The following is a 15243-nucleotide window of genomic DNA, read 5'->3' on the forward strand; positions in this document are numbered from 1 at the left end:
TCAACCTTCTTCTCCTTCTGTCGGTGACAGGGTCATAAAGAGACTTCCCTCGATACCTCGTGTCCCAGTACGATCCCCTCCGCCAAAGTCGCCCGCCATGTCCGACAAACCTTTGCCGCCGCCGCAGCCCCTCAACCAGTCTCTTCCGCCTCTCCCTCCCCTTCAGACGAAAGAGCTCCCCAAGATGCATATAGCCCGCCGCCCAGTCGCCGCAACGAAGCCTGTCGCACCTCCCAAGCCCCAGCCAGAGGAACACTCGCCCACTGGATCTATCGGAAGTCTGCTGTCGGCGTACTCGAGGAGTTCAGGAGAGTCCCTCATGGCCAAGTCACCATCAACCCAGCGAGACTCGGCCCCGATGTTTCCCTCTGACCATGAGGGGACAACAAAAGAGTCAAAAGTCTTGACGCCCACCTCAGTGTCATCCGTCGACAATGAGGCTTCCTACTCCCGCCTCGGCGCACCAAACCTCACACACAACAAAGGCCTGCCGCCGTCTCCTGCCTATGCCCGCGAGCAGGGCCCTCCTCCGCCGGCAAAGGCAGCGGCTGGCGGTGGTGACAGCCCAACCAGCTTCACATCCACCTCGTCCCAGCAGCAAAGGCCTCTCTGGAGGAGGAGGTCTGTAAAATCTGACCGCAATATAGAGGTGCCAGATCTAAAACTGGCAGTAAGTCATGGGTCGACTGCTGCTTCTACACCAAACACCGCGCAACCATCGTCAACCGCGGCTCCTCCTCCCCCGGCGCAGCAACAACAACAGCAACAGCAACAATTCCCCCCTCGCTCTACTTCCGGGCTCCCCGGCAGGAATATCCGGCCCATCCATCTCCAGAACCTGCCCTCCACGCAAGAACCGACAGAAGACATGGGCCAGGAGGCGTCGCGCCTGCGCGAGAAGGTCTCGCACGTCCGCGGGCAGAACCAAACCAACGGCGCAAACGTCGGAGCCTCACACAGCGACACCGCGCTCTCGCCCTCCCAGCGGCTGCCGACGCCCGACTACGAAAAGGAAGACGTCAAGACGCCCGTCGTCGACACCGTCGTCTCGCCCATCTCCCCAGCCTCGTCCCCGGAGCCCGCCGCCGCGGAGCAGAAGCAGCAGCAGCAGCAGCCGCAGCAGCCCATCCCGCGCAAGGCAGTCACGACGGACCGCAACAACGTCCACAATGCCAAAAGCCTCCCGCAGATGCGCGTCGACCCGCCCACGACCAGCAGCGAGGCTCCCCCGACCATCGCCAGAGACTTCGCCGTCAGTCCCATCAGCCCGGAGGCGCAACAAGGCCAGTTCCCTGCTCGCAACTCGTCCAATCAGCAGCAGCAGCAGCCACCGCAACAGCAGCAGAGGGGTCAATGGCTTCCTGCAGCTCGGGAGCATGCTGCGCAGGGTGGCGACATGCGCCGGGACCAGCGACCGGGCCAGGAACCCGTCGAGTACCGCGAGATGAAGCAGCAGCAAGACATGCCCGCCGACCCGCGCGCGTCCTTCTTCCCCATCACCACCCCGGAGCCGCCCAGCCCGTCTATCGTGTACAGCGCCCGCCCCATCAAGGAGAGCATGCTCGACTGCTACGCCCGCCACCGCACTGTCGACCGCACCCGCAACCGCAACTACGCCCTCAGCTGCCAGACCTGCGGCAAGGCCGACACCGAGGACCGCTTCAAGTGCCAGTGGTGCTACGTGCGTATGTGCGCGTCGTGTCTGACTGTGTTCAACCGCAACGGCAGAGACCTCCGCCAGCTCCTCGCCCACCTCGAGGGCAACCCGCAGAGCAGCGGCGACGTTGATGGAGCCAACAACACCAACGAGGCAGCCACATCCGAAGAGCACTTGACTGTGCAACAACAGCCTGCCGAAGGACAGCAGTATCACCATCAGCAGCAGCACCACCCTCAGATGGTTGCAGCCTAAGAGATCACCAGCATCATTAATTCACTTCTTCTCTCCCCCCTTGGACTAGGGAATTTGGACGGCATTCGGTTCAAGACGGTTTGCATTACATGGACCCCCAGGAAACCAAAAAACTTCATTTGTGGAAACTAGACAGAGAGATGGATGGTTGATACCCTTTCTCCCCATGATTTGTGTTGTGTGTTGTGTATAGCGCGGGGAAGCCACACCTCCCACAACTCTTCTTTCATTTTCTCTTCTTTTTCCACCTTTTTGTTCAAAGGAGGAAGATTCAACCACACAAGGTTTATTACTTGCTTGAAGCAGGCTCTGGGCATACGACGGAAAGCTTGATAACGAGACGAAAAGAATTGGGCACATGCGATATTGGCCCTCTCTCCCTGGTTTAGAGGCTCAAATTTTAAACGAAATTCAAAGTTCTGAAACAACCGTATCTGCAGCTCCCTTTCTCGCGCGTGAGATGTGTGCAACTTCAACGAGAGTCAAGCGGGCAGCATGAACATGCCTTGCCTTGGGCCACCTGTCCGTCGCACGACGAAAATAGCTCTGAGACCTGCCGTACCTTCTCTGCGCGTCGCGCACACTGACCCCCGACAAAGCCTGCGTTGCGGATGATTTTCCCACGGATGCGCCGGAAATTGCGCTCATCGTAAGGTGCCATACGGATAGGCGCCAGTATCCATCCCTCCGAACCCGAATGACGAACGGAAGAAGGCGTCGGTCGGGCCAGCCCGTTACCCTCGTCCCCCCGACTCGACGTCCCAACATGCAAAGGGAGGAAAGCAAGCCCACCCAGCCCGAGCGTCGGGAAGCTAATCAGGGGCGCATGCAAGCCGGCGGCTTGATTTTCGATAGACTCCAACTCTCTCGGAGCCACGTTACTGCGATACTACCTCTCCCACCAACACACGTCCGCCCGCCCAGGTACCCTGCCATCTGCCGTCCCCCGGGTCTCCACCCACAGACGTCGGCTTCTGGAGGTGGGTCGTCCGCACCCCCGTAGCAACCCCCACACCGCAAGTACCACCAACACCACCACACCCCCTGAGATCAACATCAACACCACGGCCCGTTTTCCCCTTCAGCCTCATCGCGAAAAATCGCATGCCAGAATCCAATTCTCGCCCTCACCCGGCGCACGAACCCGACGACATCCCCGCAGGTCACAGTCGAATGTGACCGCCACAAAAATGTCCTCCTCGCTGGCCCGCAGCCGTTCCCTCCGCAAACCAACAGACCTCTCCTCCTCCTCCACCGCTCCGCAGCGCAACGTCTCTCCGAGCCGCCTCCCCGCCCCGCGCCCGACGCGCCCGACCACCCGCAACGTCTCCTCCGGGAGCCTGAACGACACCGCAGCCGCCGCTGCACCTAAGAAGAAGCCCTCGGCGCTGTCCTCGCTGCTCTCCCGCGGTTCCTCCACACGCCAGACCGCCGCCCGCAAAGATGCCTCGTCCACCTCCTCCACCACCGCACCGTCATCGCGTACAGCGAACGCTCCCACCCGGACCTCGTCAACCCGCGAGCCGACCGCAGGCCTGAACAGGCTCCGCAACCCCGCCGCGTCTTCAACGAGTAATCTCCCGGGAACAAGCGGCAGCAGCAGCGGCAGCACGCGACCAACAACATCGAGCGGCCTCGCCCAGAAGCGGACCACACCGACGTCCTCCACGGGCCCAGGCTTAGGCCATACCCGGGCGCGGAGCGTGGCGACTCTCAACGGAAGCACGACCCTCCCTCCTCCAAACCAGTCCTCCACGACGTCCAGGTCCACGGCCCCGAAACCCCGTCCGACGTCCCTCTACGGCGCCCCGTCAACCTCCACAACCTCTCTCGCCTCCTCCACAGCAGCCGCCAGACGCCCCGGCTCCGCAGCAGCCCAAGACCCCGCCAGACCACCGCGCCCAGGCTCAGGCTCCTCGACGTCAACGACCTCAACCGCCACGACCTCGACCACGAACCTCACCCACAAGCCCTCCGTCGCGAGCATCTCGACCCGAACCCGCGCCGGCTCCACAGCCTCGACCAAACCCCCCTCCAAACCACCGACCCGCCAACAAACCACTCCAACCTCCCCCCGGCACCCCAAACCTCCCGTCCGTCAACAGCAACAAACCTCCCAACCCGCCTCCCCGCGCTCCCCACGATCCCCTCCTCGAAACAAACCCCTCCTCAAACCGGCCTTCACAACCCTTCAACAGCACTACTCCCCCGCAAAGAACCTAGCCCCGAAGCCCCTCACAGCAACCTACCTCGCGCCCCCCTCCCCCTCCAAACTCCCCACAAACGTCGCCCTCTCCGCCGAAACATCCCGCCTCCAAACCGAGCTCCTCCAACTCCACCTCCTCCACCGCGACCTCCCGACAACCACCTCCCAATGGCACGCCTCCGCCCGGTCCCACCTCGCCTCCCTCCACGCCGCCCTCGCCTCCTCCTCAAAGGACCTCGTGTCCCTCGAAGCCGACGCCGCAGAACGCCTCAACGTAGCCGCCCTCCACCGCTGGGCCACCCCCAGAAAAGGCCTCCTCGAGGAAAAGATCCAACGCCTCGACGCCCTCCTCACGTCCCTCTGGTCCCTCGACTCCCCCGGCGGCAAACACAACCGCCTCGTCCGCGCCTTCGAGCGCTGGGCCTCCTCCCTCTCCGACCTCGAAGCCGCGCGCGCGAGGGCAGACGGCCCCGACTCGGACCCCGCCGCCCTGCTCGACGCGAACCTCGAGGTCCGCTTCGGCGGCGGCCTCGACGCCCGCTGGAAGGAGGAATGCGCCCTCCTCGTCCGCCGCCTCGAGGGCTGGGATCTGCAGCTGAAGGAGCTGGCGTACGACGACGAGGAAGAAGAAGCGGAGGACATGGCCCAGACGTCCAGTCTGAAAAGGATGCTGGACGGCTGCGAGAGCTTGATCAAGGATATGCTCGGCGAGCTGGCCGTCATGGAGGAGATTGAGGCCGCTGCTGTGCAGAGGGAGACGGAGTGGATCAAGAAGATGAACAGGCAAGGGGATGACGGCGGCAAGAGAGATACCCCGAGGGCTGGTGCCGTTTGGAGAGTGATTTGAGCCGGCACCGCTCCTCTTCGCAGTCACACAGATTGTCATGACCCCTTTTAACAGCGAGCATACATGCGAAGCATTGATTTCAAAGTCTGGGTTCTCGATTGCGGTCCAAATGCGTGTTTTCTCTGTGCATGCTGTCCATATCCCACCCCAGATTCAGGAGGGGCATATTCCATCCCACTCTAATCCCACCCTCAAATGCCAATGCCATCTCGATTAACTGTACAAACATGTTCGTGTAAGCGAGACGTCGATCTCCACTCCCTGACTCTAAAGGGCGGCGAGCCGCGTCTCAAGCCAGCTCAGGTCGCCGTCCAAGGCGAACTTCCACCATGCAACCCCGGCAACGATGGCAGCCGTGCTCGTGGCCAGCATCCTGCGGACAAAAGTCAACCTGTCAGATTTCGTGAGGAGTATTAAAACGTAAAAACAAAAGGAAAAACAAGCAAAAGCCTGATCATCGGCAGCCAGTCTTCTTCTCTTCATCTTTCAAGAACCGGGAAGGAGGTGAGAAAACCTTACGCCTTTCTCTTGCTGCCGAACAACCGGCTAAATAGACCGCCGATCCAGTCAACAAAAAGTACGCGGAAAAAGGCCGAGAGCCAGTTGCCCTTGCTGTCGGCGACGCTGTGTATGGACGAGGGGGTTCCCGGGCGATCGGTCGACGAGGCTCCTCCGCGCTTCTTAAGCTGCCCCTTGTGGCTTTCGTCTCGGGCAGTCGTCGAGGCTTTTCCATCTGAGTTGGATGCAGCGGCGTTGCTGGACTCGGCTGGGTCCTCGGGGGGCTGCACATGGATGCTCGGGCTGTCCGGCTGTGCGGGCTGCGTCTTCGGGGAGAGGTCTCTCGAATGCTTGCCGTTGGTGTTACCGTTGTAGTCGGGAGACTCTGATCTGCCAGACTCGCCGCTCTTCTTTGACTTAGACTTGGAGCCCTTCATAACGACTCCTTCGTCCTCGTCACTAGCGGGAGAGGTGAAGACGTTGGGTGTTGGGCGGACTGCGGGGCTAGGGACGCGGACGGGACCTTCGGTCTCGCGATTCGCCTCATCCAACCCAGGTGAGTCCTTGCCCTCCTCCTCGACGATCGAGCCTAACGAAGCGAGAGATCTTTCCGACACCATTGAGCCCTGCTTCTTCCGAGGCAGCTCGAGCTTCTTGCCTACACCTGGACTAGAGGGGCCTGGCGAGATCACCGCCTCCTCGTATGGGTCGAGGCTTGCTTTTCTTGATCCGACGATGGGTGACATGGGAGTGCCGTGAAAGTACGTCTGGTCTTCGTTGCGGCCCGTCTCCACGTTTCGAACGGTGTTCAGAATCTCCTCGCGTTTTGACGGCAGTCTCTCCAGAGCTGGGTCGTTCAAGTCGTACTTGTCGACGTCATACTCAACGGTGCCGTGGTGCTCATACTCCTTCGTAGCATCCTCACTATCACTCGGTGGCTCGTACGGGCCGAGGGCTTCATGGGCGAACAGAGGCGGAGGACCGTCGTCGGCCAGATCCTTGTCGTCAAAGTCCTGCGCTGCGTTAGCCCTGAGGTCTTATGTCGCCTGCCGTCTTGCCAGAAGTGCATACCTGATCGGCGTCCAGCATCTCTGCCGTGTCAGCAACCTCCGCTGCAGTAGTAGCCACCTGCTCAATCGGAGTCGAAGAAAGACGCTTTCTCTCCTCGTCCTTGATACGGGCAAGTGGTGTGAGGCGGGCCGTGTTGTCTTCGGCATCAAGCTTCTCAGCAGTGTCGGCAACCTCTGCAGCGGTCTCTGCAACCTTTTCAATCGGGGTCGACGACAGTCGCTGCCGTTCCTCGTCCTTCAGGTGGTCGATCATCTTAGGCTTCGGCTCAAGCTGAGCAGTCGCGTGGGCAGCGGAAATAGTTGAGGCATCCATGTTGGTAGGATTTGAGTCCGTCTGGTGGTTCTGTTGCTCGCCGTTGGATTTTACACCGTTCATCTCTGTGAACTCTTGAGAAGCCGGGGCCGTCAGGACGTTGTTCTGGTTGCCAGAGTCGTCGGTCACTGCAGGGTCACGTCATGTCAGGCAAGATGCGGTTGGGATCGGAGCTAGAGAGACCTTACCTGTAGTAGCGCTTTGGTTGAGAACCCACCAGTCACCAAGGCCAACACGAAATTTGTACTGGATCTGCGAACTTGGCGGTACCTCGACGGATTTGAAGAATGTATGCTCTCCTCCCTCGTCGGTGGTGAACTGCATCTCAAGAGGCTGCCATTGCGGATCGGAGAAGGAGCCCGCAACAAATATGGGCGGCTGGGTGCCCGGCTGGCGGTAGGAGATGGTGACGGAAACCATTTTTTGATGCTGGTTTCCGCGGCAAGGTATGCGAAAGTTCGAAGTGTGGAAGAAGGCCGATATCACTCCGCCAACTCGATCATTCGAGCAGTTTCCGGGCAGGCGGGTATTTTGGGTTTGGGGGCTGCTGCCTTCTACAACACTCCAGAGTCAGTTCAGATAAGGGCACTTCTCTTGCTTCGGGAGAGGGAAAAACTCGTCAAGAGATGCAGAGATGGAGACCGTCCCCCTGGAGCCCACGGTGAAGGTGGCGGATTGTGGATTGGGTTGGGCGTGGGTAGAAACGCTGACGAATGCGGCTGTCTCTGGGTGATACCTTACGATGCTAGCCGTGAGGAGCGAGAAGGCGTTGGATTGCCTTCGTGGGAAAAAGCAAAAAGGCAAGGAAGCGAAAACAAGGCCAATTCTTTGTGAGGAATTCAAAGTGGAGTCTTCGTGTCTGAGTGTTTCACGCAACGAAGAGGGATCGGGGGTTACGTGTTTGTGCGAGTGAAACAGCTTTGAGGGAACGAGCTGACCTAGGGGCAGAAGACGAGGGCAGAATGATGAACTTACCCGTGGGACAGGAGAGATACGACGTACGGACCGGAAGAGCAAATGCCACCTTGATCAGCCAAGGCGAGGGGAGCTCAGATAGCAGGGAGGGGAGATCAGAAGCCGGAAGACTGGTGTCTGACGTTGGGAGGTGCAGCAGCTCAGAACAGGGAAGCTGTGGCACAGGAGGGGTCCATTGCATGATTATGCCATGGGTGCTATGTCCAACGTGTGTTGGGGAAGGGGAAGGCTTGAGTAAGGCAAGAGGGGGAATACGGGAAGAGAGGTTGGGAAGGTGTGGCTGGCAGAAACCAGCACTCGCTCCAACCTGGCAGTCTGGCTCAGCTAAGGGTAGTAACGAGGCGAGATGGGATGGTCCAGTGAGTTGCAGATTGAGAAACAATACTCAGGCGTACATAAAGAGAAACTGGACGTATTGCTTGTTGTGGCGGCCATCAAACTGCCTCCCCACATGAGCTTGATGGCCCATGACTGCCGCGAAACCTGGGACAGGCAAAGAATGACGCTGAGGTATGGGACGAGATTGTCAACGACCTCCCTTCGCCGCTCCAATTCTGTTGACGCCGGCCACCCGGACAGCTGCAACTGCAACTGCATCTGCACAAAAAAGGATCAGAAGCTTCCCCCTCCAATAATGGAGCTACTAAACAGCAGCCAGTAGCGGCTATCAGCAATGGAACAGGCAAATCCTACCCGTTCACTGCCTCCGTCGGCATGCTTTTTGCGTCACCATCCCTGGACATGTCCCGAGCTGGGGAGTTGCGGGAACATGCCCATTGGCCGTGGCTGTTCATGTTTCCAAGGTACTGGGGACTTTCCCGCAATGCACGAGCCAGGCTTTGCCCCACCGACTCGCGGGTCCCAATGGAAAGGCCCAGACCGGGACAAACGCCCCAGACACCGAGACCTCCAGAAGCGCCCCCCGGGGAAGCTATCAGCCACCTCCATCATGCCAGAGCATCCTGTGGAATGGGCAATGTCGGCATGAAAATCCCATCTAAATAACCGCCTAACAGAAGAGAGCAAAAACAAGCTGTTCGTCTGCTTAGCCGGGTTCGCTGCTGCGTTTTCTAGCTACGAGCCACCGGTGCTCAGCTACTGCAGCTCTGCCAAATCGCATGGCAGCCATCACGAAGGCTGAAAATCAAGCAACGCCTCAACTTTGCCAGCAAATTGCAGTTTTCAACAAGCCCCATATCCCTAGGCAAAGAACTCTCAATGATACGGAAGGAACCGGGTGGTTTCAGACGCAATCGAGCTCACCATCATAGCAATCTTCACAAGCTCTCTAGGTCTCGGCCGGACGACCCTTGTCCTGGTTGCCAGCCATCCCGCGTCCAAAGAGTTTGAGCTGCCCACAGCCCGTTCGGCTCTTCTGCCCCATTTAATGCGCTGGACTGGTTCCTATAGTCCAGTGGCATTGACAATCTGTCTGACCGAGTGCTCAAGCAGTCTTGAAGCGAAGCTCCTAGCTTGATCGGCGCAAGGCGGGGCTTCTTTCCCCAAGCCGGCAATGGCAGCCAACAGCCCGGAGGGGCTGGGATCACCCCCGGACGCTTGCACGATTCTGCCAAAGGCGGTCAATCCCCTGGCCAATGACATACCCCACCGATAAGCTCGTCTTATCTGAAATGGATCTTTGACGTGCTGCCATCCAGCTGGTGCGGCAGGCTTCCAGAAAAATCCATCTCGCGAGAAAAAAAAGAAGAGCAACATCGTCGCATGAATTACGACGTGGCATAGCCAGACACCGAACCGGGGACATCCAGTTTCGAGCTGCCACGAACATTCTAATCCCTTCGTTCAAACATCTACCACATAGTAGCCCGTAACCACATCTCTACCACTGCCCGTAGTCTTCTCGTCAACATGTCTGCCCCTCCTCACTTGATCCACATCAAGCGGAAGCGGGGCGACGAGGATGCGCCGGTTACCTACCTCCGTATGTTGCCTCCTTTGTTTGATGCGTTGAAGCGCAGACTGACAAGCGACAGAGCTTGAGTCAGCGAAACGACACCAGAGTGGCAGCAGCTGGGTCTACCGACGACGCATAGCACCAGCAAAGTCCAGTTCAAGGTCCGGCGCAGGCTCGCTACACCACTCCCCGACCAAGCCCGTGATCCAAACCTCCAAGCCCGGCGACGAGCTCCCGCATTCGAGCCACTCTCCCGCAAAGCCCGTTCAGCCCGCGCCCGATAATGCTGCCGCGACCGACAAACCCCCCGCCGCCGAGGCAACGGCCCCGGGCCCGGCCACCCCCTCTGCTGCTCAGCGACCAGCGAACCCCGCGGCCGAGCCCAGACGATTCCACATGTCCCGTTCGGCAATGAGCTCCCCGACGGGCAGCACGATCCTCAAGGCCGGCGGCGTCACCAAGCGCGGCCGCTACGGAACAGCAGTCTTCGTCGAGCGAGGCAAGAAGAAGGCATCAAAAAGGCTCTCCGTGGCCCTCGACGCCAAACACGCCGCCGCTATCTCTACTCCGGAGGTCGAAATGGGCGACGACGCCAAGCCGGCGCCCAAGAAACCCCAGACCAAACGCCCTTCTGCTCCTCGTCAAGATGTCGAATCCCAGCGCAAACCCCTGCCCAGCGTCGCGCCCACCCAGGACATGAGTAAGATCGCCGCCGACATGGACCAGTGGGTGCTCCACGAGATCGGGCTGAACCTCAAGTCAATGGAGCTGGAAAACCCAGCGCCTCCTGCTTCTTCTGCTACAACCTCCTCGCCATCGCGGTTCAAGCCCAAGGCCCCCGTCAAGCGCTTCGCCGAACGGCACCCCGAGCTGGCAAAGGAGCTCGACGGCGGGAAAGACCGGGACGAGTCCATGACGGACGCCAGCGAGGCCGACGACGACGATGATGACTACGTCATTGAAGTGTATGAGCTCGCGCCGTCCAAGCCCTTGTTGGCGAACATCCCGCCCGAGGAGATTGGCGTACTGCGGTTCGATACCAAGGAAGATATGGAGCTGTTTTACGGGAATGAAGAGGAGGACGACTCGGACTACGACGATGATGAGGATGAGAATGGTAAGGATGATATACTTGGACACCAGGAGAGGGACTTTGTGCTGACTTTGTATAACAGCGGAAAACCACTATACTGCAGACTACCCCGAGGACGAGGTCGACTCGGAGGATGAGTACGATCGACACGCCTATCTCTTCCGCAATGCCAATGCGTCGGACGACGAGGAGTTTGACCTGCGCGAGCAAGAGGAGGACGAAGACGAGGACATGTACGTCATGGAGGGTGACAACAGGCGCGACGAGGACGATGTCTTCCAGGAGAAGATCCGGAGGTACATCCGCCAGCACGGCTCGGACTAAATATAGCCTCGTTGTCTTGTTTCTTCCGCAGCATTCCAGCAGCGGCGAGACGGTTCAAACATCAACAGCATTGGGTCATGGTTTAGTGTGGACATTTTATATGTTCAAATTGAAATAGCCCCAGATTCCAATCATAGATACAAATGGCACGCGCATGCATGCCCCGCAGTCTGTATCTGTTCCAAGAAAAAAAAATAGGAACCAAAAAAAGAGATCCTGCACTCTTTAACCTCCCAAGCCCAAGATTTCCCAACCCATCCCAAACACCATAAAGAGAAAATGTGTGCGTTCATGACTAACAGCACGGAAATATGGGAAAAGAAGGACGCCTTTCCAGTGTGAGACGCCGTCTTCGAGACACTCTCGCACGCTGGTGCGAGGTGAGTTGAATGGGGCGATGCATCCCAATCTAATAATGAAGTAACGTGTCGCTTTGACTCCAGGGGATGAATATATACCGATAACAGATGAAATGTGTGAAACAGGGGGACCATTTGGACCGCAAGATTCTCCTTCACATTCTAGGCGCAAAACTGTCTGCAGCGGTATCCTCACATAACTGTGCAGGATCCGACGGTCCGGCCCCGGCGACGGCCACCGTTGCCGCCATCTTCCTCGTCGGCATGGAGCATCTGGGCTTCCCGGGCACGGCGTCTGCGACGGCGATGTCCGGCGCCAGTGGTGCCAGCCTCCTCGGTAGCCTGCATATATTCGCCCCAGCGGCGCTCGAGGCGGTTGGCCGCGGCGAGGTCTCCCCGGACCACGCGCTTCATGTGCTCGTCAACGGTCATCTGGAACTTGTAGAAGCATTTGAGGCTGATTGCCTCGCCGGAGTAAGCATGTTTGCCGGGTTCTGATGTGGAGGGCTTTGACTGAGCGTTGCGGAAGAGAACCTCGCGAATGCCAGTCCAGGTGACGTTTTGGCAGTCGTAAACCACCATGTGAAGGCCGACCTTGGGCTTGGGCTTCTTCGCGGTGCATTGGGAGCGATTGTTGACCATGTAAGCCGCTTCAGCGAGAACGAGATCACTGATCCGGGTGTTGTCCAGGTCAATGCTCCTCAGGTTGGTGCAGTTCTTTACGATGGGCAGTACGCCGCTGTCGCCGAGGTTCTCGCAATAGCTGATCGAGAGATGCTCCAGCCACGGTGCACACGGAGCCTTGGCCAAATGCTCCGAAAGAAGGCTGTTGGTGAGATCTGAAAGATCTTCCATCTCGAGGTGGGTGAGGCGTGGGGTCGATGCGAAGATGGGCTCGAGTGCTGCGTCAGTCAAGGCGGTGCAACCGGATAGTCGCAGGGCTTGTAAATCCGGAATGTTGTAACCCAATGCCTTCACTCCCTGGTTTGTGAGACGACCGCATCTACTGAGGTCCAGGTGACGCCATTTCCTCGGGGGTACGACTGGTCGATCTGTAAGAATATCGATTTCGGGATCTTCTCCGTGGATCATGATCTTGAGTGCCCGGTCATTGAGCTCTGCGCAGCCATTCAACACCAGCCGCTCCAGGCTGTTGGTATTGTAGAGTGTTTCAGCCACCTCCAAGTTGTCGAAGCCTCGAACTTCCCCAGCCCTCAGGTCCTTCAACTTTGGGCAACCGTCCAATACGGTCTTGATTCCCCGGGCATCCATGTGCACGCACCATGATACGTTAAACATCTCGAGTTGCGGGCATGACTCGGCGATGATTTTGCAGGACATGTTGGTGACTGCAGTCAGCCCCGTGAGGTTAAGGTTGGCAAGCTTGTCATTTGTCCTCAACAAGCTGTGAAGGGTGTTTCGTTGGAAATTCCGGCATCCCTCGAGAGTGGCATTGACGAGGTTCTTACAAGCCTTGACAACCACTTCGGCACGCTTGTAGTGCTCAACCTGTACGCAGCCTCTCAAGTTGAGGTCTTTAATAAAAGGTCCCGCGGCGACAATAATTCTTGCCAGAGACTCGGCCGGTATCGTCTGATAAAACTCGGTTGCGTCGAAGCAAGTCCAAAGCTGCCCGTCGAAGCAGATCTTGTAGAACATCTTGCTTACACGAGAGGTCCTCACCAACTCCTTTGGCGAGAGGTAGGAAAATATTTGAACGCGCATTTCGTGGGGCATGTTCTCCCAAAAGTTAAAGTCCCGTTTGGGAACCGCCGGATTCGCGACTTGCATCTTGCTCGTCGTCCGCAGGTCGCTGGGAAGGCCGATCGACTGGGGACCGGGAGACTGCGCTGTAGAAATGGCATTGTCGACCCTCCGAACAGCAAGGCGGCCGTCGATACCTTCGAATTGGATGATTTCGCTGGATGGCGTCGGCGGAACAGAACTCGAGGCGCTGGCATAGCCGGATGCTGTTGCTCCTGCGGGGAAGTAGGAGTCGCCCCCAAAAGAGCTTCCGGCTGTTGATGGTCCTGCCAAGCTAACGCAGGAGATGCTCGCTCGCCCTCGCTGAGGGTTACTCTCTGATCTGGCACGGCCATTTCGAGGAAGTGATGGCGAGGAAGACATTCTGTGAATGCCACAGAGCACTCGGTGCCGGTTCCTGCCCTTGTTCGTTGGCTCTGAGAGGCCGGGGCCCTGCTCGTCGACAACCTCCATTGGAGTTGACCCCAAGGTATCGGCCATGGTTGAGAGGCGCAATAGAGTTGTCGGACGGGAATACATGGAAAAGAAAAAAGTTGGGTCAAGAGAAAAAGACCCAAGACCGCGGTGTCTAACTGCAGCAACAAAGCCTAATTTTCAAAACGTTTCTCGAGTCGGCAATCACAATGCGTCGTCTCGTATCCTCCGTGCTTCCACGGCGGTTGTGTGGCGCGCGGGGCAGTTGAGTAGCAGGAAGTGTACTGGGAATTGGAGCTCGGAGGTCCACTTCGACCCTTGAGGGCAGAGCGCTCGGAACAGCCGGTGGACGGTCTTATTTCATAGTCGGTGTGTCGGAGCAGATCTGAGAAACTGGATGAAGCAGCTCAACAGACGGATCGGTCTCTAGAAAAGAAAATGAGACATGCGAGCGCGAAGAACCGGAAAAGGCTGTGGTCTTGAGGCGCTGGAGGAGGGGTGGGTGAGGCCAGGGGACTTGGATGGGGATCTGCTATCAGGACGGGTGAGAGCCGGCTATCGATAATGGAGGTCAGCAGATAGCGGGGTGTGGAGCTTTTACTATGCAGCAGAAGGCTGGAGGAAGGGTACCTACGGGATGGGGCGGAGCACATGGCACACCGAAGCTCAAGATATCATGGCCTCTGGTTCTTGCAAAGAGGTCACACGAGCACCGGGCTGGGGATGTTGTGGTGTGTAAGGTGGAAAGTTGAGATAGGAAGAAAGATCTTCGGAGAATGGGAAAAGACGGGAAACACACAAAGGGGAGGGTCGAAGAGAAAAAGAACACGAAGAAAAGAAACAGCAGAGTGGAAACAACGCAAACCACTCCCAAGACGGCCGACTTGCTGCCTCGCCTACCTAGCATAGCATACGTACATACTGCGTACATACACTACCCACCATACACCACGCCGCAGGGTAAGGGAAGGTGAAGCTTAAAACGCGCTCAGAACGGATGCACAAAACGGCCTTCCCACCCCCTTCCAGTCTGCGAAACAGGGTCCCTCCTTATCGATGGGCATCGATGGATCCCGGCTCGCCTTACACCCACCAGTCACAGCTGCCAAATGCCCTTGGTGCGTCTTCTAGTTGACGGATCATTGGATCTGGTGGGTGGCCACTGGCCAGACGGAAAGGCCCTCGGTTTCTCGGCTGGTCTTGGGCAAGCCATGGACCATAAATCCCGCCGCGAAGAGCCCAAGATGACCGGTCTCTACCTGCCTGTTTGGCCCTCTTGGCAGTACAGACTTTGAAGGCTGGCCAGGGGTACAGATCGAATGAAAGAACATGGCAGCAGAAACCCTTGATCAACATGCAAAACGACCTGTTGCAGACTGGCTACCAAGCAGTAGGCTGCATCAAGAAGCACACCACAGGCAAGACATTTGGGAGTTCGACACAACCACAGATTCAGCGGCGTCCAGTGGCCAAGCGGGAACAAACACCCACCACATCGCTGCTGTATGCCCCTGCTGTGGGGCCCGTGGCCGGGCGAAAGAGCGGGCAGGTGG

At 58.2% G+C, this 15243-nt stretch overlaps 6 protein-coding genes across 6 annotated transcripts; 3 read left to right on the top strand and 3 right to left on the bottom strand.

Annotated features, from left to right (window-relative positions):
* Positions 1-97: 97 nt before the first annotated feature.
* On the top strand, positions 98-1912 carry CGCS363_v006663 (uncharacterized protein; the record flags this gene model as incomplete). Its single annotated transcript, XM_036638512.1, has 1 exon — positions 98-1912. One exon carries the CDS (start codon positions 98-100, stop codon positions 1910-1912), a length of 1815 nt encoding a protein of 604 aa, XP_036495523.1.
* Positions 1913-3102: 1190 nt separating this feature from the next.
* CGCS363_v006664 (uncharacterized protein) lies at positions 3103-4965 on the top strand (the record flags this gene model as incomplete). The annotated part of the gene is made up of 1 exon (XM_036638513.1): positions 3103-4965. The coding sequence occupies one exon, from the start codon at positions 3103-3105 to the stop codon at positions 4963-4965; it is 1863 nt and encodes a 620-aa protein (XP_036495524.1).
* Positions 4966-5232: 267 nt separating this feature from the next.
* CGCS363_v006665 (uncharacterized protein) lies at positions 5233-7266 on the bottom strand (the record flags this gene model as incomplete). Its single annotated transcript, XM_036638514.1, has 4 exons — positions 5233-5338; positions 5485-6476; positions 6535-6974; positions 7035-7266. The coding sequence occupies 4 exons, from the start codon at positions 7264-7266 to the stop codon at positions 5233-5235; spliced, it is 1770 nt and encodes a 589-aa protein (XP_036495525.1).
* Positions 7267-7875: 609 nt separating this feature from the next.
* Positions 7876-8418, bottom strand: CGCS363_v006666 (uncharacterized protein; the record flags this gene model as incomplete). Its single annotated transcript, XM_036638515.1, has 2 exons — positions 7876-7975; positions 8201-8418. The coding sequence occupies 2 exons, from the start codon at positions 8416-8418 to the stop codon at positions 7876-7878; spliced, it is 318 nt and encodes a 105-aa protein (XP_036495526.1).
* Positions 8419-9690: 1272 nt separating this feature from the next.
* CGCS363_v006667 (uncharacterized protein) lies at positions 9691-11153 on the top strand (the record flags this gene model as incomplete). The annotated part of the gene is made up of 3 exons (XM_036638516.1): positions 9691-9763; positions 9816-10853; positions 10912-11153. The coding sequence occupies 3 exons, from the start codon at positions 9691-9693 to the stop codon at positions 11151-11153; spliced, it is 1353 nt and encodes a 450-aa protein (XP_036495527.1).
* A 551-nt stretch (positions 11154-11704) lies between these two features.
* On the bottom strand, positions 11705-13756 carry Fbxl2 (F-box/LRR-repeat protein 2; the record flags this gene model as incomplete). Its single annotated transcript, XM_036638517.1, has 1 exon — positions 11705-13756. One exon carries the CDS (start codon positions 13754-13756, stop codon positions 11705-11707), a length of 2052 nt encoding a protein of 683 aa, XP_036495528.1.
* Between the last annotated feature and the right edge of the window lie 1487 nt (positions 13757-15243).

This window comes from Colletotrichum siamense (assembly GCF_013390195.1).
Source record: "Colletotrichum siamense strain Cg363 chromosome Unknown KSG_Cg363_contig04, whole genome shotgun sequence".
NCBI classification, from domain to species: domain Eukaryota; kingdom Fungi; phylum Ascomycota; class Sordariomycetes; order Glomerellales; family Glomerellaceae; genus Colletotrichum; species Colletotrichum siamense.